The sequence below is a fragment of the Narcine bancroftii genome, chromosome 2 (assembly GCF_036971445.1).
Source record: "Narcine bancroftii isolate sNarBan1 chromosome 2, sNarBan1.hap1, whole genome shotgun sequence".
Classification (NCBI taxonomy): domain Eukaryota; kingdom Metazoa; phylum Chordata; class Chondrichthyes; order Torpediniformes; family Narcinidae; genus Narcine; species Narcine bancroftii.
In genome coordinates, this window is record NC_091470.1 from 316,394,318 (window position 1) to 316,420,024 (window position 25,707).

The 25,707-nt window shown below is 42.1% G+C and overlaps 1 protein-coding gene across 2 annotated transcripts in view; it reads left to right on the top strand.

Moving 5' to 3' along the window:
* Positions 1-25,707, top strand: part of LOC138755551 (EMILIN-2-like) — a 112,904-nt gene that overhangs the window by 78,304 nt on the left and 8,893 nt on the right. The window contains exons 6-8 of one of the 2 annotated variants that reach the window (XM_069921742.1): positions 13,000-13,035; positions 21,438-21,566; positions 23,228-23,460. In XM_069921742.1, coding sequence (XP_069777843.1) covers positions 13,000-13,035; positions 21,438-21,566; positions 23,228-23,460 — 398 coding nt within the window. Of the gene's footprint in view, positions 1-12,999; positions 13,036-21,437; positions 21,567-23,227; positions 24,241-25,707 lie in introns of those variants that run through there. The other variant, XM_069921741.1, reaches the window with a different exon arrangement.

A 25,707-nucleotide genomic window follows, 5' to 3' on the forward strand; every position in this document is an offset into this window, starting at 1 on the left:
TAATCCTCTTCTGGGAGGGATAATCGCTGGAGCACTGAAGTCCCCCTAGGCACCTGAATGCGGCTGCTAAGGGGCGTCATCAGCCTGAGACGCTTGGCGCAAATTTGGAAACAGTGGGCAGGCAGGGTTTTGCCAAGGATTTGACGTATCTCGTTCTGAACACTGAGAAAGGCTGAAACCATCATCAGTATTTCTCTTGCCTGCTCCGGGTCTGCCATAATCTTGTGTCAGTGGGCGGGAGTACAGCTACAGTGGACGGGAGCCAGAGTGCGCTCCAAGGGGCCTTCCGTACAGCTGTCCCTTTCAGGTGGACAGCACAGTGCTTTCAGGAACGATGATTCCAAGCCTCTGCATCCACTTCTGCAGGCATGTTCTTGGTGGAGAATGCACCTGAAAGCAGCTTAACTTGATTGACAATGATGAGTTGAGCCTAGTTGCAACAGGTTTAGCCAAATGATGCCAAAGCTAAAAGATATAAATTAGGAGGTTAGGTTTGCATAAGCTACATTTCTATTTTCTACATTATGCAAAATTAAGTGGTGATCTAATTGCATTATTTAAGATGACTGAAGGATAAACTAAGAGACCTCATTTCTTGCGGGCAAGTCCAAAATGGGGCTTTTGCTTCAAATTAGATCTGGTTCATTCAGGGTTAATTACAGAAGACATTTCAGACTAAAGATAGTGAAAAGATGGAACATACTCTTTTAATTCGTGTTCAACCTGAGAGAGCTGCAAATGTCGAACTTAAGATTAGTAGTGGTTTAAAGCAAGGATACTAAGTGTTGTTGAACCAGAAAAATTAGGGACAGAATTTAAAGCCCAGATTAGCAAGGATCCAATGGAAACCATTCAGTTAGAGGAGCAGGATCTCTCAGCAGCATTTGGCCCCTTGTACCTGCTTTTCCATTCAATATGCTCAAGGTTGATCTTTTATCTTTGAGCCTTTTTCCTGCTCTAACCCATTACTCCTTCATTCTCAGTATTAAAAGTCCAGCAGTCTCTGCCTTGGATCTACATAACAACTCTATGTTCATCATCAGTCTTGGGCAGAGCTTTCTAAAAAATTTGTGTCTGGCATACTTGCCTTCATTGGCCGGGGCCCTGAGTATAAAAGTAAGGAATCATGTTACAAGTATGTAAACCTTTGATTTGGCTGAACTTAAAGTATTATGTGCAGTTCTGATTGCCACATTACGGAAGAGATGTGGAGGCTTTGGAAAGTGTGCAGAATAGGTTTATCTGGTTGTGTGTAAAACACAAAAGTTTGCAGACACCGTGAATTGAAGAAAAAATACAAAGCTGAAGAAACTCAGCAGGTCAGAGAACTTTGTATAGCAAAGATAAAAATACATAACCAGGTTAGGGTGGGCAGTCCCACAGGCAGGAGGTAATGAGTGGAAAAGGGAGGGAGGGCACACCAGTAAACAGGCGGGGGATGGCTCTGAATGGAGAGGGAAGGGGGTATAGAGCTGGAGGAAAGATAGGGCAGAGAAGGATAAAAGGAGGTAGGCTAGCAGGTACCAGAGAAGTAAATGTTAATGCCATCTAGTTGGAGAGTGCCCAGTCAAAATATTAGGTGTTGCTCCTTCAATTCATGGGTAGCCTTAGTTTGACAGTACACGAGGCAATGGACAGACATGTCAGCATGGGAGTGGAGCACAGAAATGAAACGGTTGGCCACTGGGAGATCCTTGTCATTGATGTGGACAGAGCGGAAATGTTCAGTGATCTGCCAGACTGTGTCCAGTCTCTCCGATGTAGAGAAGGCCGCAACTGGAGCACTGGGTAGAGTAGATAAATCCCGCAGATTCACAAGTGAAGTGTTGCTTTACTTGGGAGGACTATTTGGGGTGCTGGATGGTGGTGAGGGAAGAGGTGTGGGCACGAGTGGCACTTCCTGCGGTCACAGATGCCAAGGGGATGATTAGTGAGAAGGGATGCCTACATTGTGCTCATACCTTGATGAAGTGCTCCAGACCTATGTTCCATGTTCTTGAGAGTTAGAGCTGGAATAATCGAGGCACATGGATAGTAATTCATCTCATTCCTATGTGCTTTGCAGATGATGTAAACATTTTGGGAGTGTCAGAATGTGAGTCGCTCATTGAAACAGATCTAGCCTTTGAACTGCACTTTTAGACCCTTGGTGAGTCTATGGTCAATGGTGATTGTCACTGTGATTGCAGAGGTAGTGCGTTTGAAGAGTACATTCTGTGCCCTTGCCTCATAACATTGTTCAACTTGGAGGAGCGCTGATTCATCAGCAGAGGGTGGGAGGTGGTAATCAGGATGTATCCTTATACATGTAACACGATGCTGAGGACTCCAAGGGCTCCCCTCACCTGTGTTGGGTCTGGCTTGCTCATGGAATTTTGGTGTAATATTATCCATTTGGTATGATACTCTAATCCAATATGTCAGCCCTAGTTTCATTAGAGCATTAAAGCACAGTGCAATAATGTGGCAACCTGTATACTGTACACTTATCAGAAAAATCTCAGCTCTCCTTACTTCATAACCTTCTATTTTTCTTTCTCTTAAATGCTCCTATTATTCCACCTCTCCCACCACCTATGGCAATGCATTCCATGTGGGGGGTGGGGGAGGGGAAACAACCCTTAATGTCTCCCCTAAACTTTGTACAGATTTCGTCTGGTGCTTGCTACTCCTGCTCTGGGATAAAGGTGCTGACTAGTTAACTTATCTCTGCCTCTCGCAATCTTGAACACCTCTACTAAGTCACCTCAAATCCTTCTTCGCTCCAAAGAGAAAAGCCTGATCTCTGCTAACCTTGCCTCACAAGACATATTTTCCAATCCAGGAAACATCTTGGTACATCTTCTTCCTCCACCCCCCGCCCCACATCTTCATCAATTTCTTTACTTACCTCCTCAAGGGGACAATATTTGCCATTCTCCAATCCTCTGGCATCTCCCCTGTGGTCGAGGGGGATGCCAAGATCATTGCCAATGCCCCAGTAATATTTTTCCTCCTTTCCCATAGCAACCCTGGGTAGATCTTGTCCAGTCCCAGGTCTTATCAATCTGGATGTTTTTAAGAAAATCCAGCACTTCCTCTTTCTTAATCTCAACATGGTCCAGCACATAAGCTTGTTCTTTTCTGAACTCACCTTAATCAAAGTCCTTTTCTCTGGTGAATACTGAAGCAAAGTATTCATTTAGGACCTCCCCAACTACCTCTGCCTCCAGGCATGTTACTTCCTTTATCCTTAAGTGACCCCACCTTCACTCTCATCATCCTTCTGTTCTTCACATATGCAGAGAATGCCTTAGGCTTTGCCTTAATCCTACTTGCCAAAGCCTTCTCATGAGCTGTTTTAGCTCTGTGAGTCACTGGTTTCCAGGAGTTTGAGATTACAACGAAACACAGGAGACTGCAGATGCTGGAATCTGAAGTGAAACACAATTCACTGAAAGAACTCATCAGGTCAAACAGCATTAGTGGGAGAAAAAGAATTGTTGATGTTTTAAGCCAAAACCCTTTATTGAGATTGGGGAAATGTAGAAAATAAGCTAGTGTAAAGAGGACAGGATGGGAGGGGTGGCTCAGGGGCCCCATGTGAGATTGGTGAACCAGGAAGAGGTAAAACATGAAGGAAGGAAGCTCAAACATACAAGGTGGAGTGGACAAAGCACAGTGCAGGGAAAAGGTGGCCCTGAAGTTGTCCGGCGAATTGACCTCTATTTTTCAAAAGTCAGACACCAGGTCTCGGATACATCCTCATACCCACCCCTGGCTCATGACCCCACCAGTGAACACCAGGCCACTTTTTGCCAAACTATCAAAGATTTCATTGCATCAGACATCCCCTCCACAACTTCCAACATGATAGTATCCCAATCAAGCCCTTCCCACTTCTACTTCTTACCCAAGATTCACAAACAGGACTGTCCTGGCAGGCCCACTGTTTCTGCCTCCTTTTATCCCATCGAACTTATTTCCTCACACCTTGACTCCATCTCTTACCCTTTGTCCTGTCCCTTCCCTCTTAAATCCAGAATACCTCCCATGCCTTTCACCACCAACAACTTCTGATTCCCTGGACCCAACATTCTCAACTTCACTGTGTTCTCTAGTCTCTGTACACCTCAATCTTCTATCAGGAAGGTCTCAGAACTCTGAACTTCATGAAACAACATTCTCACCAGTTTCTCATCCACCTGTTCTCACCCTTAATAACTTCTCTTCTGATGCCTCTCATTTCCTTCAAATCAAAGGCAGCCAGCCTTTTGACTATGTGGAACAGTCTTTGTTCTGGACTTACCCTGGGACCAGCCCCCAACTCTTCCTCTGTCCTTTGTTACGTTGATGCTCTGCAGAACTCATCAATTTTATCAACTTTGCCACTAACCTCCATGCTGCTCTGAAATTCACTTGGACCATTTCTGATGTTCCATTTTAGATTTATTTCATCCACCTCAGGAGACAAGCTAAGTACTGACATTTGTGTCAAATCCATTGACTTCCTACCGGTGTCCTCCAAGAATGCCATGCCTTTCTCCCATTCTCTGCTCTCAGTGTGAGGCCTTCCATTCCAGGGCATCTAAAATGTATTTCTTTTTTAAGCAGTAGTTTCCCCTCTGCTGTGGTGAATAGAGCTATCTCCCACACTTCCTTAATCTCTCTGAGTTCTGCTTTCACCACCACTTCCCACCCAAACAGGGAGTAAGGTTCCTTTTACCCCAGCAGTTCTCCACATTCAGCACATCACCCTACTTCATTTCTGCAAGTTGCGACTTTACCCCACCACCGGACACACCTACCCCTTTCTGTCACTGGCAGGAATTGCCACCTTGTTGACCCTTGCCGGCTTATCCCCCTACCCATTTCTCTGTGATCCACGGTACTTTCCCCTGCAACCACAAGGTGTGTAACACTTGCTCTTACACTTCCTCTCTCACCTCTATCCAGAGTCCCGAATAGCCCTTCCACGTGAAGTAAAGATTCGCATTAAGTTCAAGGTCATTTGTCATCCAATTGTACCAGTACAACCTGATGAAATAGCGTTCTCTGGCACACAGTTCAGAACAGTGCAAACACATATACCGACATAACATACATACAGACAAATGATACATATACACAATACATATGTGAGTATATAAAAAAAAATATTGTTAATAAATAGTAGAGACACTAAAAATTGTTTTAGCAGTTCAATGGTCATTCAGCAACCTCTCTGCCGGTGGGAAGAAGCTGATTCTCAGCCTGATGGATCAGGCTCTAATACTTCTATCTTTTTTCTTGACAGAAATAGCTAGAAGATGTTGTGTGCAGGGTGGTAGGGGGTCCTCCCTGATTTTGCGAGCCCTCTTTAAACAACAATCCCAGTAAATCGCATCGATGGGTGATCCTCTCTGACACTTTTATGGTCCTATAGATTGACTTCCGATCTGATGTTCTACAGCAACCACACCACATTGTGATGCAGCCAGCCGGGACGCTCTCAATAGAGCTCCTGTAGAAAGTTGACAGGATGCTGGCTGGTAGCCTTGTCTGCTTCAGTGTTCTTAGGATGTGCAGTCACTGTGCCACCTCCTTACAAATGAGTGGATGTTATGTATCCAAGTTAAAGTCACTTCATAAGTGGACTCTGAGGAATTTGGTGATCTCCACTCTCACCACTATCGAGCTATTAATGTGTAGTGTCCTCCTGAAGCCCACGATTATCTCTTTCATCTTGTCCACATTGAGACTTGGGATGTTATTCTTGCACCATTTCATGAGATTTTCCACCTCTTCTCTGGATTGCGACTCATTGTTGCTGAGAAGCCCAACTATTGCCATGTCATCTGTAAACTTGATGACTGTTGTAGGTGGGTTTGGCAATGCAGTTGTGGGTCAATAGCATGAACAGGAGTGGGCTGAGGACACAGCCAGTGCTCAGCTTGATGATGTTCTGCTGCCAACCTGGACAGTCTGTGCTCTTTCCATTAGGAAGTTGGGAATCTAGTTACAGATAGGGGTGTTGAGTCCCAGCAAGGACAGCTTCTCCAACAATCTCTGGGGAATATTTGTATTAAATGCAGAGCTGAAGTCAACAAACAGCAATCTGGAGTATGAGATGTTGTTCTCCAGCTGGATCAGGATGGAGTGAAGGAGCAAGCCTATAGCATCGTCCGTGGAGTGTTTTCTTCTACAGGCAAATTGAACTGGGTCCAGTGTCTCTGGGAGGTGTGCTTTGATGTGCTTCATCACCAGATTCTTGAAGCATTTTATAATGGTGGAGGTTAGTGCCACTGGACGGTAGTTGTTGTTGTCGCTCTCTATGGTACCGGGATGATGGTGGCACCTCCTCTAACTTCATCTACTGCATTCGGTGCTCCAGGTGCATCATCTCCTCCACCAATCACAGACTTGGGCACCATTCTGCAGAACATCTACACTCTGTCTGCGATGCCCATCCTATGCTCTTGGTTGAATGCCATTTTCACCTCCCTTCTCCTTCCTACAACAATCTGTCAGTTCTGGGCCGCCTTCACTGCCAGAGTGAGGCCTAATGTAAACTAGAGGAGCTGCACCTCATCTTATGTCTGGGCGGTCTACAGCCCAATGGTGTGAACATAGAATTGACTAATCACAGATAATGAGCCCCCCCACCCCTCAATTTCCCTTCTTTCCCCCCTCCTCCTTTGTTCTGTTTCCCACCTACCCACACATTCTTACTACCCCCTCCCCTTTGGTTCAACTCCCTTCCTCCATCTCCCCATTGGATTCAATTCTTCCGCTCTCTCCCCACCCCCGACCCACACTTCAGTCCCATCTGCTCCCTCCTTGCATCACCTTTATGCCAACTTCTCATCTCAACAGGTTCCATTAGTACAATGATTGTCTGGACTGGAAGTGCTCTGCCCATATTTATAACTCAATATAGATTGATGTCCGGTGATCTCATCTTTCCAGCAAAACATCAATCTGCTGGAGGAACTCATTGGGTCGAGCAGCAACAGTGAGATAAAAGAATTGTCAATGTTTCAGGGAGTATCCTTCATCAAGGCTGAGAGTAGAGATGGGCAGTATAATGAGGGTGTTGACTAGAGCCAGAAATTGTTATATTTGTCACGATGGTTTCTAGTTTGATCCCTATGCTATCACCATCCCCAGTTCTTTCTTTGAGAAAGTTCAGGATGGGGTGGTGTTAGTGTATACATTTAATATTGGCTGCTAAAGAGTCTGACTTTAAGGCTGCCATATCCTTGTAGAGCTATCAATTAGACCCGATAGGCCAGAAGTCAGATTAACAGGCTTTACTCACTGTAAAGGAGGAATTACAGTATCACAGACAGGCCAACCAGTACAATGTCTGCAATACAGTGTTCCACCACAATCCTTAAATACAGGGTTATGTGATCAATTCGTAGCATTTATGTGCAGACTTGCCAAACCAGTCTGGAGAAGTCCTTACTTTGCTGGTGGGGTTACTACTTTGGTTTCTTATCTATATGGTTTCTCAAAAAAAGACAGATGCAGCATAAATGAATGTATCAAGCGCCAGTGAAACACAAAAGTCTGCAGGCACTGTGATTGTAGTAAAAACACAGAACTGCTAGAGGCAGTCAACAGGTTTTGCAACGCCCATAGGAGGTAAACTTAGATAAGCGATGTTTTGGGCCTCAACCTTCTTCTTTTTCTTTCTTCTTTTCTTTGGCTTGGCTTCGCGGACGAAGATTTATGGAGGGGGTAAAAAGTCCACGTCAGCTGCAGGCTCGTTTGTGGCTGACAAGTCCGATGCGGGACAGGCAGACACGATTGCAGCGGTTGCAGGGGAAAATTGGTTGGTTGGGGTTGGGTGTTGGGTTTTTCCTCCTTTGCCTTTTGTCAGTGAGGTGGGCTCTGCGGTCTTCTTCAAAGGAGGTTGCTGCCCGCCGAACTGTGAGGCGCCAAGATGCACGGTTAGAGGCGTTATCAGCCCACTGGCGGTGGTCAATGTGGCAGGCACCAAGAGATTTCTTTAGGCAGTCCTTGTACCTTTTCTTTGGTGCACCTCTGTCACGGTGGCCAGTGGAGAGCTCGCCATATAACACGATCTTGGGAAGGCGATGGTCCTCCATTCTGGAGACGTGACCCATCCAGCGCAGCTGGATCTTCAGCAGTGTGGACTCGATGCTGTTGACCTCTGCCATCTCGAGTACTTCGACGTTAGGGATGTAAGCGCTCCAATGGATGTTGAGGATGGAGCGGAGACAACGCTGGTGGAAGCGTTCTAGGAGCCGTAGGTGGTGCCGGTAGAGGACCCATGATTCGGAGCCGAACAGGAGTGTGGGTATGACAACGGCTCTGTATACGCTTATCTTTGTGAGGTTTTTCAGTTGTTTGTTTTTCCAGACTCTTTTGTGTAGTCTTCCAAAGGCGCTATTTGCCTTGGCGAGTCTGTTGTCTATCTCATTGTCGATCCTTGCATCTGATGAAATGGTGCAGCCGAGATAGGTAAACTGGTTGACCGTTTTGAGTTTTGTGTGCCCGATGGAGATGTGGGGGGGCTGGTAGATATGTAAAAAGCAAGCAGGTGCCTAAATTAAGAGGCTGGGAAGGAAGTGAAGGGAGAGGAGTACATACCGACAGACAAACAATGATAATTGGACATGGATAGAATGACAGGAGAGGAAAGGTGAGAATTTATGGGGGTGGGGTAGCTATATAGCTTTAGCTCCTATGGATGCTGCGAGACCCGCTAAGTTCCTCCAGCATTTCTGTACTTTTACTGTATCTAATGCCAGACCAGATTTGAGATTCTACATGAGATTCTACTATATTTGTTATGCTCTTGTGTAACTCTTTTGTAAAGGTATCTACTTGTTTAAGAAAAATACCACCTAGGAAATTTGACATAGCAAATTTTAACAATGTGTTAGTTTCCATTTGAGTACTTTCCTGTGAAGCAATTGACAATTTTACCATGAGAGGCAGGTAAGTGGAGCTGAGTGCACAGTCAGATCAGTCATGATCGTTTTGGATGGTGGTACAGACTCAACTGGCCAGATGGCTCACTCCTGCTCCTACTAAGACAGTTAATAAATACAAGATGTTGTGCATTGTTACAGCTGTTACTAGAAACTAAAACCATTGTGCTCGAAGCCATTATAAAAATTTAAATAACAATAAATACATAACAAGGTTGTTCTTGGTTCTAGTTCCTTGATTTAGCCTAATGTTAGCAGAGGTTTTTTTTTAAATGTTTACCAACCCGTTTCCAAACCCAGGGTGCTTTTGAATAAGCACAAAGGTGCATTTGTCTTTTCTCTCTTTCCTGGTTCTGTTGAAGGAATTTGAAACTAAAATATTGGCTTTTTCTGTTTCCTGACCTGCAAAATGTTTCCAGCATTTTCTGCTTTTATTTTTTTGATTTTCCAGCATCTGTTGCAGTTCCTTCTAATGCAATTAAATTCATGCCTCCGTACACTTCCAACAATAAGTAATGAGTAAGGAATTAGGAATGCATGACCTGTGTTTTGCTGTCTAATAAGGATATGGCTGTAGGAGATACTTTAATCTTCCTTTAGGAAGACTGTTCCCTATACTCGGAACTCCAAGTACCTAAATGTCTTGAGTGTAAAAAATCAAAAGCTATAGACGCTTGCACCTTGAGCAACAATGAGAAGCTGGAAAATTCAGCAGGTCAGACCGCATCCATGGATCCTGCCCAAAACATTGACTATTTTCACCCATGGATGCCACCTAACCCACTGACTACTGCATTCTTTACTCAAACCTCTCTGTTAGTTCCAGAAACTCTTGATACAACAAAAGTTGCCAGTCGATTGAATGACTGGGATCGATATTGTGTGTCATCTGCATGTTATGTGAGACTGCCAGGTGAGGAAATAACCATATACAGCACAGAACAGGCCAGTTTGGCCCTACTAGTCCATGCTGGAACAAATCCCCACTCTCCTAGTCCCACTGACCAGCACCTGGTCCATACCCCTCCAATCCTCTCCCCTCCATGTAATTATCCAGTCTTTCCTTAAATGTAAATAACGTTCCTACTTCAACCACCTCCGCCGGAAGCTTATTCCACATCCCCACCACCCTTTGTGTGAAGAAATTTCCCCTCATGTTCCCTTTATAATTTTCTCCTTTCAATCTCAAACCATGACCTCTGGTTTGAATATCCCTACTCTTAATTGAAAAAGCCTATCCACGTTGACTCTCTCTGTCCCTTTTAAAATCTTGAACACCTCCGTCAAATCCCCCCTCAATCTTCTATGCTCCAGAGAAAAAAGCCCCAGGCTGCTCAACCTTTCTCTGTAACTCAAACACTGACATCCTGTCAACATTCTCATGAACCTTCTCTTCACTCTCTCTCTCTTTTGTTTATATCCTTCCTATAGTGACCAAAACTGCACACAGTATTCCAAATTTGGCTTCACCAATGCTTTGTACAATTTCATCATAACATCCCAACTCTTGAATTCAATACTCCGATTTATGAAGGCCAACATTCCAAATGCCTTCTTCACCACTCTATCTACCTGAGTATCAACTTTGAGGGTACTGTTTACCATAACTCCTAAATCCCTTTGTTGCTCTGCACGCCTCAATTGTCTACCATTTAATGTATATGACCTATTTAGATTTGCCTTTCCAAAATGCAACACTTCACACTTATCCATATTAAATTCCATCAGCCATTTCTGAGCCCACTCCTCTAGCTTTCCTATATCTTTTTTTAAGCTACGGTAATCTTCCTCACTGTCCACAATACCACCAATCTTTGTATCATCTGCAAAATTACTTATCCAATTCACCACCCCTTCTTCCAGATCGTTAATATATATAACAAATAATAGTGGACCCAGGACCGATCCCTGAGGAACTCCACTAGTCACCGGCCTCCAATTGGACAAACAATTTTCTACCAGTACTCTCTGACACCTCCCATCCAACCATTGCTGAATCCATTTCACTACTTCCTTATTTATACCTAATGCCTCTACCTTTTTACCTAATCTCCTGTGGGGAACTTTGTCAAAAGCTTTACGAAAGTCTAAATAGACAACATCCACAGCCTTCCCTTCAGCAATCTTTTTCGTAACCCCCTCGAAAAACTCTATAAGGTAAATAGCAGAGACTTGGCTGACACAAGGACAAGATTGCCAATGCAGGTACCAGGGTTAGATGTTTTAAAAGGGTTGGGATGTAAAAAAGGCAGGAGGTAACATTTCTTGTCAGGGATAGTATCAAAGCTGCAGAAAAGGAGGACGATGTAGGGGGTGTGTCTACTGAGTCTGTGTGGGTGGAAGTCAGAAATAGAAAAGGACCAATCATTGTGTTGGGAGTAGTCTGTGGGCCTCCAAATAGCCCTCTGAGGCTGAGGTGCAGATGAGCTTACAGATTTTGGAATGGTGTAGAAATGGGTTGTTATGGGGGACTTCAAATTCACAAATATTTGACTGGAACCTGCTGACTGCACGAGGCAGAATTTGGGGCAGATGTGTCCAAGAAGTATTCCTGACACAGTATGTGAACCAGGTGACTAGAGGAGAGGTCAGACTGGATTTAGTACTGGCTAATGAACCTGGAGAGGTGACAGACCTCTAGGTAAGGGAGCATTTTTGTGATAGTGACCAGAGCCCCTGAGCTTTAGCATAACTATGGACAAGGATACAAGCAGACAAAATGGGAACGTATTTAATTGGGGAAGGGCTACTTATGAGGGGAGACAAACTAGGGAGAGGAAATTGGGAACAGATATTGTTGGGAGAAAGCACAGAAGTGAAATGGAAGATGTTTAGGGACCACTTGCATGGGATTCTGGAAAGATCTCTCCCACTGAGACAGGGAAAAGATGGTAGGAAAAGGGAACTGTTGTTGACAAAACAGGTGAGGCAGCTGGTTAAGAGAAAGAAGGAAGCATACATTAGATTTAGGAAGCAAAAAACAGGAAGGACTTCTGAAAGTATATGGTAAGAAACTTATCAGTGTGGAAGAACAGAGGGACCTAGGGGTCAAAATCCATAGATCTATTCAAGTCGCTGTGCAGGTTGGTAGGACCGTTGAGAAACCCTGTTGATGGGCTCATTAATCGGGGGATTGAGTTCAGGTGTTTGGAGGTAAAATGTTACAAACCTAAATCTCTGGTGAGATAACACTTAGAATATTGTCTTTAGTTCTATTCACCTCATAGGAGAGGGTGAAAAGGAGATTATCAGGATGTTGCCCAGATTGGAAAATATGTCTTGTGAGGCAAGGTGAGCAGAGCTAGGGCTTTACGCTTTGGAGTGATGAGAGGTGACTTAAAGGGTGGCATGATTAACGTAGCGATTAGTGCAACACTGTTATAGCGCCATGGATCGGGGGTTCAAACCAGTATGTATGTTCTCCCAGTGTCTGCATGGCTTTCCTCCACATGGTCCGTTTTCCTCCTTCTGCTCAACAATGTACTGGGTGGGTCATTTGGGTGTATTTGGGACAGCACAGGCTTGTGGGGTGAAAGAGCCTGTTAACATGCTGCATGTCTACATTTAAAATCGATCGACAAGATTATGAAAGGCAATGACAAGGTAGACACTATTTTTTCGCTAGGGCTGAAGTAGCAAACAACAGAAGATATCTGTACAAAGCGAAGGGAGGAAGGTTTAGGGGGAAGTTCTTTTACACAGAGTTGTGGGTACCTGGAATGCATTGCCAGGTGTGGTAGTGGAGGCTGGAACAATAGGGAGATTTAAGATACTCTTAGACAGGTATATAGATGAAAAAGAAGAGGGTTAAGAGGTATGGATGGTTGGTTTTATTTTGGTAGATATATATATATATAGGTTGGCATAATATTGTGGGCCAAAGGGTCTGTACTTTACTATAATGTTCTGTGTATTACATATCTATTTGTGTGCACAGTGGTCTGTAGAAACTCTAGTTTATCTGGTTGTACAATCAGATGATAACAAAATTGAACTTGAATGTTGTTGACCATCTTGCAGAAAGTAGAACCACACAACTGACTCTTAACTCATTTTTCCTCCCATCCCCTCACAGGGCACTTAATCACTGTTGAAGCTCCAAAACTGGCAGGTATGTGGTTTGAATGTAACACATTTGTCTTCGATATTGTATTCCATAAGTTCACTGGGTATTTAATTTTCTTCATTAAAATGTGTCACATTCTAGTAAAGTAAAAAGCAAGAAATAGGAACTCTGGATGACAAACAACAGTGAGGGTTTAATGAAAAAAAGAAAGTATAGGGCAGATATTGGCAACTAAAAATGAAGAGAGACCCAAGCAGAGTGCAGAAAGCATAGGAGATTACTTAAACAATAATTAGGAGTGCAAAGAAGGGTCGTGAAATGTCGCTGGCTGAAGAAAAATCTCAGGGCATTTTAAATATACTGTAATAGGAACAAGATTCAATTTACTGTCATTGTAATAAAACAGTGTCATATTACATGAAATTGCTTTTGCCTGCTGTAAGGCAGAATGATTTGCCATTGGCAGAAATTGCCTGAAGCACCTCTTACAGTCAGAGGAAGAGAAGCAAAAATGAGTCCCCCCAGAGTCACCGAGTGTCTGTAGATTCACCTCCAGCACTTCCACAGCCACACAGAGTCCAGTCCAAACCACTTGCAACCTGAGCTCCACATCCGAACCTCCGACATGGTCACGAACCCTTCAGGACCTTTGGCACCCCCTCACATCCTGGTTCTGATACCTGATACCCCTACAGCCAGTTTCCAGCACACAGGGCTGTGAGTCTCCCGACAGCAGTCTCCAGCAGCCCACAGGCTTCATGGGTTCCTCGTGTTGAGTTGCCAGCAACCCATGCATGTGTGGGTCTTTCAGCCGCAGAGCCCCCTCATTGGTCCGCCGCCGCGGTCACCATCCCATGGGTCGTCTCCTTTGCTTCTCAGAGATGGTCTCCCAGTTTTCTAGTGCCCTGCATCAGTCCTCCACTCCCCTGGAGTCTGAAATCCCTTATGGCTGCTGCCAATCATTGGCGCCGTCATCTTGGGTGCAGATCCTGTGGTTGCGGGATTTTAAATGAAACTACCATCAGCTCCTTTAATGGGCCATTAAAAGCCTGTCTGGAGCTGATGGCAGTTGACTGGGTGGTTAGACCCCACGGAAGCACGGTCTCTCCGCCCCTCGCTCCCTGGTAATCAGAGAAATGAAAGTACCACAAGGCAATCACGGTATGGAGCTAGGCTAAGTCAGCAAAGTGTTAAATAAATCTGTATTCACTAAGCAGAAAGACATGTAAATCACAAAATGCTGGAAAAGCTTGGCAGGTCAAATAGTGTCCTTATGTAGCAAAGACAAAGATACATCACTGACGTTTTGGGCTTGAGTCTTTCATCAAGTATGAGAAAATGCCGGCAAGCTTCTGAACAAAAAAGAGCAGAAAGACATGGTGATATTCTAGAGCAGATCAGCATCAAGAAAGATAGTGTTAGATATTTTGAGCACTTAAATTACAAGGGCCTGAGATATATCGCAGGCTGCTGAGAGATTAAAGAGAGTAGATAACTGGAACCCTGACATAATCTTTGGCAATGTGAGATACCATATCACTGGAGGATATTGTTAATATTTTTCCAATATTCAAAAAGGGCAGGAGGGATAAATCAAACAAGTACAGCCCAGGGAAAGTATGGGAAGAAAGTTCTAAGGAAAGGATATATTGACGCTTGCAGAGAAAGGGGCTTCTTAGAGATAGGTAGCATGGTTTTGTGTACTGGCAATCCCACTTCACTAATTTGATTTGATGAAATCCTCAATGCTAGAATGGTTCAAAGATTAGAGCCTACAGATATTACCTCAATTGGAGTATTTCAATTATAGCAAGAGATTGAGTTTGTTTTCCCTCAAATAGAGGAGGTGGAGAAGTCACCTGATAGTAGTAGACAAAGTAAGAATCGATTTTCCCCACAGTGAGCTTAAAGCAAAGGACATAGGTATTAGAGGTAAAAGGTTCAGAGAAGTTGGAATTTGGAACACACTACCCAAGATGAAAGCAGATCCTCATAGCATTTAAACAGCATCCAGACAAGCAATTGAATCACCAAGGCTAAGAGTATATAGTCTAAATGCAGACCAGTGGGTCTACTGTAGACAAATTCATGTGAGGACTGCATGTATAGACAGAAATCATAGGTTTGTACGTGATAGAAATGTTTTCAGGTGTATTTATTTTAATGCAAGGAGTATTGTTAGAAAGGCTGACGAGCTGAGGGCATGGATTGACTCGTAGAATTATGACATTATTGCTTTTAGTGAGACTTTGTTGCAGGATGGGCAAGACTGGTATCTTAATGTTCCAGGGTTCTATTGCTTCAGATGTGATAGAGGAGGAGGGATGAAATGGGATGGAGTGGCATTGTTAGTCAGGGAAAATACCTCAATTATACAAAGTCAGGACAGCCAGGAGGACTTGACTACAGAGGCTCAATGGGTGGAGTTGAGGAATGGGAAAGGTGTGACCATAGTGATAGGGTTGTATTATGGACTGCTCAATAGTCTGAGAGAATTGGAGAAGCAAAACTGTAGAGAGATTGCAGATCGATATAGAAAACAGAACGTTGTGACAGTGGGAGATTTAAACTTCCCAAATATTGACGGGGACTCCCATACTGTAAAAGGGCAGAATGGCTTGAAGTTTGTGTAATGTGTTCAGGAAAGTTTTCTAAATCAATACATAGAGCAGTAGTTCTCAACCTTTTTCTTTCCACTCACATACCACTTTAAGTAATCCCTATGCCATCGGTGCTCTGTGATTAGTAAGAGATTGCTTAAGGTGGTATGTGAGTGGGAAGGGAAGGTTGAGAATCACTGCTTTAGACCCAATTGTTACTGAAATATTTTGCTTGAGAAAAATTGTCATTGCCCATTTCCTTTGGAGTTATGAAACCGTGCACATAATGAGTCAACTAGGTACAATTAAAACAGTGGTTTTTCAAACCTTTTTCTTTCCACCTACTTACCACCTGAAGCAATCCCTTTCTAATCACAGAGCACCTATGGCATGAGGAATATTTAAAGTGGTATGTGAATGGAAAGAAAAAGGTTGAGAACCACTGATCTAGGACGAGTGGATTGGGATATGATGTTTTATGGCAAGGGCGTGTTAGATAAATGGAAGCCTTCAAGGTCAACGTTTTGAGAGTGCTGAATTTGCAAGTTCCTGTTAGGATTAAAGGCAAAGTTACCAGGTACAGGGAACCCTGGTTTTCAAGGGATATTGTTGATCTGGCTAACAAGAAGAGGGAGGTGTATAGCAAGTATAGGCAACAAGGAGGTATTTTAAGAGTACAAGAAAATACTCAAGAAAGAAATCAGGAAAGCAAAATGAAGATATAAGGTTGCTCGGGCAGATAATGTGAAGGTAAACCCAAATGGTTCATACAAGTATATAAAGAGTAAAAGGTTAGTAAGGGACAAAATTGGTTCCCTAGGGGATCATAGTGGAGCGAAGAAGCATGAGGGGAGATTTGATAGAGGACTACTGGATTATGAGAGGTATAGACAAAGTGGATGCGAATAGATTCTTTCCACTTAGATTGGGGGAGATAAATACGAGAGGTCATAGTTTTAAGCTAAAGGGGGGAAGGTATAGGGGGAAAGTTCTTCACTCAGAAAGAGATGGGAGTGTGGAATGAGGTGGCATCTGATGTGGTGAATGCAGGCTCAATAGTGTGTTTTAAGAATAAATTGGATAGGTACATGGATGGGAGAGGCCTGGAGGGTTATAGAATAGAAGCAGGTCACTGGGACTAGGGAAATGATGGTCATCACAGACTAGTGGGGCAAATGGCCTGTTTACTGTGCTGTAGTGTTCTATGGTTCTACACCTCAATTACACTTTAATGCCACACAATTATGCAGTTATTTATTTGAACTAACTCAAGTGGAGCTGTAATGTCTTTCAAGTGACAAGCAGGCTAGATAAAAGAGGCAGTGGGTGTTGCAAACTTGGATTTTCAGAAGGCCTTTGAAAAAGTGCCACACATAGGGCTACTTATCAAGATAAGAGCCCATGGTGTAGCATGCAACATAGTGTAGAATGATTTGAGCATTGGCTGATTGGCACGAAGCAGAGTTGAAATACAGGGTTCATATTTTTTGTTGATTGCCAGTAGCTCGTGGTGTTGCACAAGGAGTTGGTGTTTGGGCCCCTTCTTTATATGCTGTATATCGACGATTTAGATGATAAATTGATGGCTTAATGGCCTCATTGGCATATTATATGAAGATGGGTGGAAGAGCAATTAGTGTTGAGGCAAGAGGGAGCCTGCATTAGGACTGAGACAGAGAAGTGGTAAATGAAATACAATGTCAGAAAGAGAATGGCCCTGCACTTTGGTGCAAGAAATAAACAGGCAGACGATGTTTTTAATGGGGAGAAAATTTCCAAATGCAAAGGGAGTCCTTGTGCAGGATACACTAAAGGTCTACTTCCAGGTTGAGTCAGTAGTGAAGAAATAAATGCGATGCTGGTGTTCATTTCAAGAGGAATCGAATACAAGAGCAGGGATGTAATATTGAAGTTTTATAAGGCATTGGTGAGACCTCATTTGGAGGATTGTGAGCAGTTTGGGACTCATTTAAGGAGGGTTCAGAGGAGATTTACAAGGATGACTCTGGGAATAAAAGAATGACAGAGATGTGAAGGAATTTCTTTCAAGAGAGGGTGGTGAATCTGTGGTAATTGTTGCTTTGCCACAGATAGCTGTAGAGGCCAAGTTATTGAGTGTATTTAGGGCAGAGATGGATAGGTCCTTGATTAGCCAGGGCATCAAAGGTTATGAGAAAGCCGGCCAGTGGGAAAATGGATCAGTTCATGATAGAATGGTGGGGCAGACTCGATGGGCTGAATAGTTTTTTTCATCAGGGTACATAGCATTGTTTATAAACACGTATGCAATATATTTTTGTGTGTGCTTGCATTTTGCATTGCTGGGCACTTGCATGGAATGGATATGGGCTTGTTTCTGTGCTGTATGAATTGGTGAATATTTGGTGCATTAGTTTCATTCTACATTGCTGTTTCCTTAGATTAGTGAAAGGGGAAAAAAAAATGTACTGATTCTGTTAATAATCCCAAAACTAATTTTCAGTAACAAAGTTATACATAGTTTTTCACAGTCCAGTTGTTAGAATCTGGAGGATTTATATTGGTGAAACTGTCAACCTCTGGATTCAGTCCCAGACTCTTTTCTATGTTAGTTGCAAGCACTCATTCATAATAATCAGCTAAGTTCCATACAGATTTATAATGTGGCCACTGCAGTGTCATCTACTCCAATAGAAAGACATGGTAGCTGCACTTAATTCACATAGAACACAGGTGGAGAAGGTGTTTGGTGCACTGGCCTTCGTTGAGGGGGGTTTGGAGTACATGGCTTTGGAGAGACCATATAGGGTACTGTGTAGTTCTGGTTGCCCAGCCATAGGAAGGTCATCAATAAATTAGAAGAGATGCAGAGATGATTGACTAACATGCTGCTGGGATTATAAAAGTTTGGTCTTTGTTATGGAGTGGTTGGAAATTGGAACCTCTTACCCAAGGAAATGGTGGAGACAAGTCCTCACAACATCCTGACAAGCACTTCAACCACTAAGGGTCAGAGTAGATAGTCTAAATACACAGTGCTAGAGTGAAGAACACTTAAGGATGTTGTTATGAAGGTTTACAAAATCATGAGGGGCACAGAAAAAATGAATGCCCAGTCTTTTTCACCACGGTAGATAAACTAAAGGGCATTGATTCAAGATGAGAGGGGAAAGATTTTCTACAGGGAGGTCTGCATCTGAAATGAGGACAATTACAACATTCAATGGACATTTGGACAGATTTCTGGATAGGAGGAACTTGGAGCAATAGGAACCAAATTGGTTGGCGTGAACCAGTTTGGACAAAGGGCCTCTTTTATGTTGAATGGCTATGTCTCAGTATAACTTTGCTGTCGTGGCATGTCATTGTGCTGTTGGATCACTCCCATTTGGAACACAGTATAGTTGGGCATATTTTCATAAATGAATGGAAAACAATGTTCAAAATAAAATGCTGGAGAGTGTTAATAGTTTGGCTTCTCAAGCTGTAAAGAGGGAAACAATATTAGCACCATAGAACATTACAGTATAGAAACAGGTCCCTTCTAGTGTGTGCTGAACCATTTTTTTTTTGTTGCCTACTAGTCCTACTGACCTGCACCCAGTCCATAGCCCTCCATACTCCTCCCATCCATGTACCTGTCCAAAATGTTAAAATTGAGTCCACAGTTACCACCTCAGCTGGATCTACACTCCCATCACTCTCTGTGGAGAAGTTCCCCCTCATGTCCCCCCTAACCTTTTTACCTTTCACCCTTAACCCATGCCCTCTGGTTTGTAACTCATCTACCCTCAGTGGAAAGAGCCTATCTACATTTACACTGTCCATCCCCCTCATAATTTTAAATACCCCTATCAAATCTCCCTTCATTCTTCTATGCTCTAGGGAATAAAGTTCAAACCTGTTTAACCTTTCCTCGTAACTCAGTTCCTGAAGTTCAGGCAACATCCTAGTGAATCTTCTCTGCACTCTTTCAGTCTTATTGATACCTTTCCTGTAGTTAGATGACCAAAACTGTGCACAATTCTCCAAATTTGGCCTCATCAATTACTCATACAACTTTACCTTAATATCCCAACCCCTATTCTCAGTACTTTGATTTATGATGGCCAATATGCCAAAAGATCTCTTTACAACTGATACCTCTTTCTACCACACTCCTCAGTGCCCTACCATTTACTGTGAATGTCCTTTTTTGGTTTATCCTTCTAAAATGCTTCCAACCCCACACTTGTTGCATTAAATTCCATATCAATTTTCCAGCTGGTCCAGCTTTGAAAACTTTCTTGCCTGTCCACACCACCTCCAATCTTAGTGTCATCTGCAAACTTGCTGATCCAATTTACATCATCATCCAGATCATTGATAAAGATGACAAACAACAATGGTCCCAGCACCAATCCCTGAGGCACACCACTAGTCACAGGCCTCCAGTCTGAGAAGCAACCATCCACCACTACTGTCGGGCTTCTCCCATCCAGCCATTGTCAAATCCAGTTCACTATTTCACCATGAATACCTAACGTCTGAACCTTCCTGGCTAACCTCCCATGTGGTACCTTGCCAAAGGCCTTAATAAGGTCCATGTAGACAACACACACAGCCTTTCCTTCAATTTTCTTGGTAACCTCCTCAAAAATCTCTATTAGTAGATTGGTTAAATACAACTTACCACACACAAAGCCATGTTGACTATCCCTAATCAGTTCCTGGCTATCCAAATAATTGTATATCTGATCTCTTAGACCACCTTCCAATAATTTATCTATTACTGACATCAGGCTTGCTGGCCTATAATTTCCAGGGTTATTTTTGGAGCTTTTTTTAAACAATGGAACAACATGAGCTCCCTCCAATCCTCTGGCACCACACCCGAGGCTAAGGGCATTTAAAATATTTCTGCCAGAGCCCCTGCAATTTCTGCACTAGCTGGCCTGAAGGAATATCTTGTCAGACCCTGGGAATTTATCCACCCTTATTTGCTTTAATCTTTAAAGGTTCCATGACCTCACTACATGTTTTTCTTACTTCTCACGACTCTGTGCCCATTTCCTGAATAACTGATTTGGGGGAAAAAACATTCATGATCTCCCCTATCTCATTTGACTCTGATTTTCAATGGGACCATTTTTATCCCTTACTATCCATTCGCTCTTAAAATACTTGTAGAATCCCTTAGGATTACTTAAAATGTCATGATTATTTGATTAGTCAAGTATTTTGGATAATAAATTTAAAATTGGTGGGGCCCATTATCAAGCTAAGATATTGGTCTTTGGCCTGAATTTTGCTGGATATAAACCTTGCATGACTAAGGGCAGATGTAGACTGTCCATGGTTGTGAAATCCAGACAACAACCAGAGCTCATGTTTCTGAGCAGAAGGCTACGCTCAAAGAAATGCCTGAAAGGTTCTGTAAGAATGGAGAAATTGGGGAGGAGCTTTAAAATCCATGACATCTTTAAGTGGAGATGGTTATCTCCACATCTGATATTGAGAAATTTAAAAATGTTTAGAAATGTGGAGTCAGTTTAAAATAAAAGTACACTTGCTTCCCTTTTTCCCTCCACTCCTCTTAGAAATCAAAAGGACACCAGATCTGACTGACACAAAGGCAAATGCAATTCACTTGAAAAGCTCCAAAGAGAATCCACAGGCAGTGAAATCAGACATTGGCTTCTTGGTCTTTTCCATCAAAATTATTGGCTAGTCTCCTCCATATGACCCTTGTACTTCCATTATTTAGAAAAGTTACCTAGTGAACTGTTGATCTGTACAAATTTTGCAATTTAAATATAATTCTACTTTACAAGATGTTCATAATATTGTCTCTATGTGATGTTGTCTGACACATGTTCTTCCTTTCAGAGATTGCTGTTCCAAAGCATGTGGCTTTTTCTGTTGGCCTGACTGAAAAACCATTTGTTGGCAATGCAGGGATAATTCGTTTCAATAAAGTTCTAGTTAATGATGGACATCACTACAATACAAATACAGGTAACTGTTCCATTGGGCTTATGTGCAATTCCACCCTACTTTTTTTTTAAACCTCTTTCTAAGTTCAGGGACTATTTGCTTTGATTTTGTTTTGGAGGAGAAGCATGGGTTATATTTTGCAGATGTCATTGTCCTAGTTTCATAATTTTAGCAAATTGTCCCATTTATTTTTCAACAAATGAAATGCTGCAAACAAGGAATAAGACAATGTGTAAAAGGTTTGATATTTTCTGAGACTGTTACACCCCATTATCTAACATGGATATTTAATTGAACCTGCTAAAAAAGAGGGACAATCCATGCAACATACAACAAACTCCAATGATCTTTGAACTAAATTGGTTCTTAAATGCCCTCATGAATATGGCATTTGATTTTCTATTGTCCACATACACTAAGAAATCTGTTTTCACTGCCTCAAAACAATATTTTAGAAATTAATGATATACAAAATTTATGTTAATAACTTCTACCCCAGAATACCCCTTCCAGTAGACATTTTTTCCCTGGAACAAAGGCTAAGGAACAACTTTATTGGTTTATTAAAAACATGAGTAGCATAGATAGGATACATTGCATTTTTTCCCATGGTGGGGGAGTCAAAAAAAAGGCATTGGTTGAAGGGGAGCAGGGACACAGGGGACCAGTTTTTCTATGCAGAGGGAATGGGCTGGCAGGGGCAATGATAGAGATGGACAGTTACAGCTTAAAAGATGTTTGGGCAGATGCATGGATAGTCAAATTTTGAGAGATATGGGCCAAATAGGGTTATCATGAATGAGTTGGGCAATAGGGCCTGTTTTTGTGCTTGATAACTTTTAAGACTTGGGAATGGCAATTGAAGAATGATGTAAAGGAAATGATAGAAATGCTTAGGTCCCTGAAGAAAAAAAATATTTTGAGTTCCATTGGAACAAGTTGGAGGTAAAACAAAAAGGGTGGGGTGGAGAAGATTAAGAAGACTGAATGGCAATGATTGAATAACAAAAGGTACATCTGAAGATGATATAGGTGAGTGAAATCTGAGATCAAAAAGAAAAATTAAACTGGAAAGAGATGATGAACTTAAGTGACTAGTAGCTGTAATTAATGTGCCGTGTGGAAGGAGAGGTGGTGCACTTCAAGTTGGCATTGAGAATTAATGTAACAGACATGGAAGCTTGACAGCTGATGCCGGCCAGCAAGTTGTCTGGAGGTGTTCAGCAAGCAGTCACCAGCACAGAGCAATGACTACAGAACAGCAAATTATGGAACTGGGAAAAAACTGTGGAGGTTCATACTTTAAATAGCAAATATTACTGAACCACCCCAGTCATTTATAGTGTAACGACAGTGTGAAGAGGAGCAAATCTTTATTTTTAGTTAGAACATAATGCTGAAAAGATGGCAGTTCTGTGGTTACAACTGCCAATTTAGTTAGAGAAGGGAAAGAGACTGAGGACAAAAATACCTGAGCTGTTTTGATTTCCAGTAACGGTTCTACATTTTATAGTGTAAAAATGGATGATTTAAATTTGGAGGATTACAAAATAGATTGCTTTTTTTCCCCACTCTCAAACACAATTTTTAAAAAAAAATGATTAAGAAGATAGTGTTACGTGATTTTAACTCAAAAAAAAAATGATACTGGGTTATCTAAATTACCCTTCATTTTGTTTCAGGTATATTTACAGCTCCTTTTGAGGGACAGTACCTCATCACTGCAGTGCTCGCTCCTCAGAGGAATGAGCACATTGAAGCAATTCTCACTGTTTCTAATAAAGGTATCATGCAGATGGACACTTCTGGCTATCAAATAGAAGTATTGGAATCTCAAAGACCCTTTCTGAGAAGAGATATTTGTGGAGGAGTTGGGACCTTCAACCTGATCCTGAATCTTAAAGTTGGGGAAGAAGTGAGTGTTGTTGTAATTGATGGTAAACTAGTTGACACAGATGAAATGTATTCAACTTTCAGTGGGACTTTGCTCTACGAAACATCCCCTCAGAGCTAGCCAACCTGAAAGCCAGGCAAATAAAAAATTTAAATACACCGATTTAGGGTGTCAAGGGATGTGGATATTCCTGAATATGACAATCAAATATTTTATAAAATGTCAATTCAACTTTTAAGGACTAATTCCACCAGATTAGAATTTTGGATAAGCTTCTAACATTTAATTTTACTATTTTGAGTTCTTTTAAATAACCTTTCCACAGTAGTTCATCCAGACTGAAAAGCATTTGCGGGAGTGAGTTAAAGATTGCTTTTACACTTGACAAAATTTCCCAGAATATCACAGCTGGAGGATTCCAAGCACTGTCAATGGAGGAAAGGCCATTATTGTATTACATATTTAAATATGAGCAACCTATATTCATGGGATGGAAAAACTATGCTTTAAATATTTTGTGATGTCTCATTTTAATTTAGCAAACAATTTTTCCCATCACTATTTGAATCCTAAAAAATTGTTCCACAAAGCTTTGCAAACATGCCTCTGAATACAATCTAATTTCACCCCCCCACCCCCACCAGCAACAACTCTCTTGGTTGTAAATACATAAGGGCAATTAAAAAGTAAAATTGCATCTAGGCTATCACATGCTAAGATTTAAAGTAATTTAAATATGCTGTGCTTTATTAAATGCAAGCTGAGTGTTAAACATACCAATAAAATCAAAACTTTAAGTCATGATTTAAAATGTTGTGGTACATTGCAAAGATAAAATCTTGTGTTCTCTTACATTTCTACATTAAATAGTGAACAGCTGTGAGCACAAAACTAAATAATGTATTTTGCCAAAATATTAAAATGGCAATTTACTGAGTGGGTTGGTAGAGAAAATGGGAAAGTTGTTTCAATGATATGGACAACCATTAGGAAAAACAAAACTCTTAAGTGAAATAATTGACTGATCACAACATAACCAACCTTAATTTCAGGTAACTGTAGATTATATTTCTTGCATTCATGGCCAGATCCTAGACACTTTCAAGTGCAAGAATAACACCTTTTTTTTGTTAGTAGCTGACAATATACTTTGTTGCCCCTTGGGATTTGAGATTTTTTTTACAATTACAGTAAGGAAACAGGCCATCTCAGCCCCTCAGTCCCACTTACCTGCACCCTACCCATAACCCTCCAATCCCCTATCCAACTTTTTCTTAAATGACAAAATTGACCTTGCTGCAACCACCTCTTCCAGAAGGTCATTCCACTGAGCCACCACTCTCTGAGTGAAGAAACTCCCTCTCATGTTGCATCTAAACTTTTGTTCCCTCACCCTAACTCATGACCCCTTGTTCCAATCTCACCTACCCTCAAGGGGAAGAACCTATTCACATCTACTCTTATCAATCCCCTCATAATTTTAAATGCCTTTACCAAATTCCTCCTCAACCTTCTACGCTCCAATCTTTCTTTGTATTCTAGATACTGCAATCCAGGCAACATTTTAGTAAATCTTCTCTGCACCATCTCTACCTTATTGATATCCTTCCTATAATTTGGGGACCAGAACTGCACACACTATTCCAAATTTGGCCTCACCAATGCCTTGAATAGTCTCAACATCACTTCCCAGCTCCTATATTCTATGCTTTGATTTATAAAGGTCAGCATACCAAAAGCCTTCTTTACCACTCTATCCACGAGACTCCACTTTCAAAGAACGATGAACTGTTCCTCTGCCTTCGTCAATCCCCTCCCCTTCACTGCCTATGTCCTGTTTTGATTATTCCTCCTAAAATTAAGCACTTCACACTTATCGGTATTAAACTCCTTCCGCCATCTTTCAGCCCACTCTTCTAAGCAGTCTCTGAAAACCATCTTTACTATCCACAACTCCCTGTATTTTTGTATCATCCTTATATTTACTAACCCAATTTACCACTCCATCATCCAAATCATTCATGTAAATGACAAACAAGGGACCCAACACTGATCCCTGAGGCACACTGCTTGTCACTGGCCTCCATCCTGACAGTTATCCACCATGACTCTCTGGCATCTACCTTCTAGCCACTGTTGAACACATATGACTATCTCAACATTAATACCTAGCGCTGGAACCTTCCTTCCACATGGAACCTTATCGAAGGCCTTATTGAAATCCATATAGACTGCATCTACTATTCTATTCTCATCAACCTTCCTAGT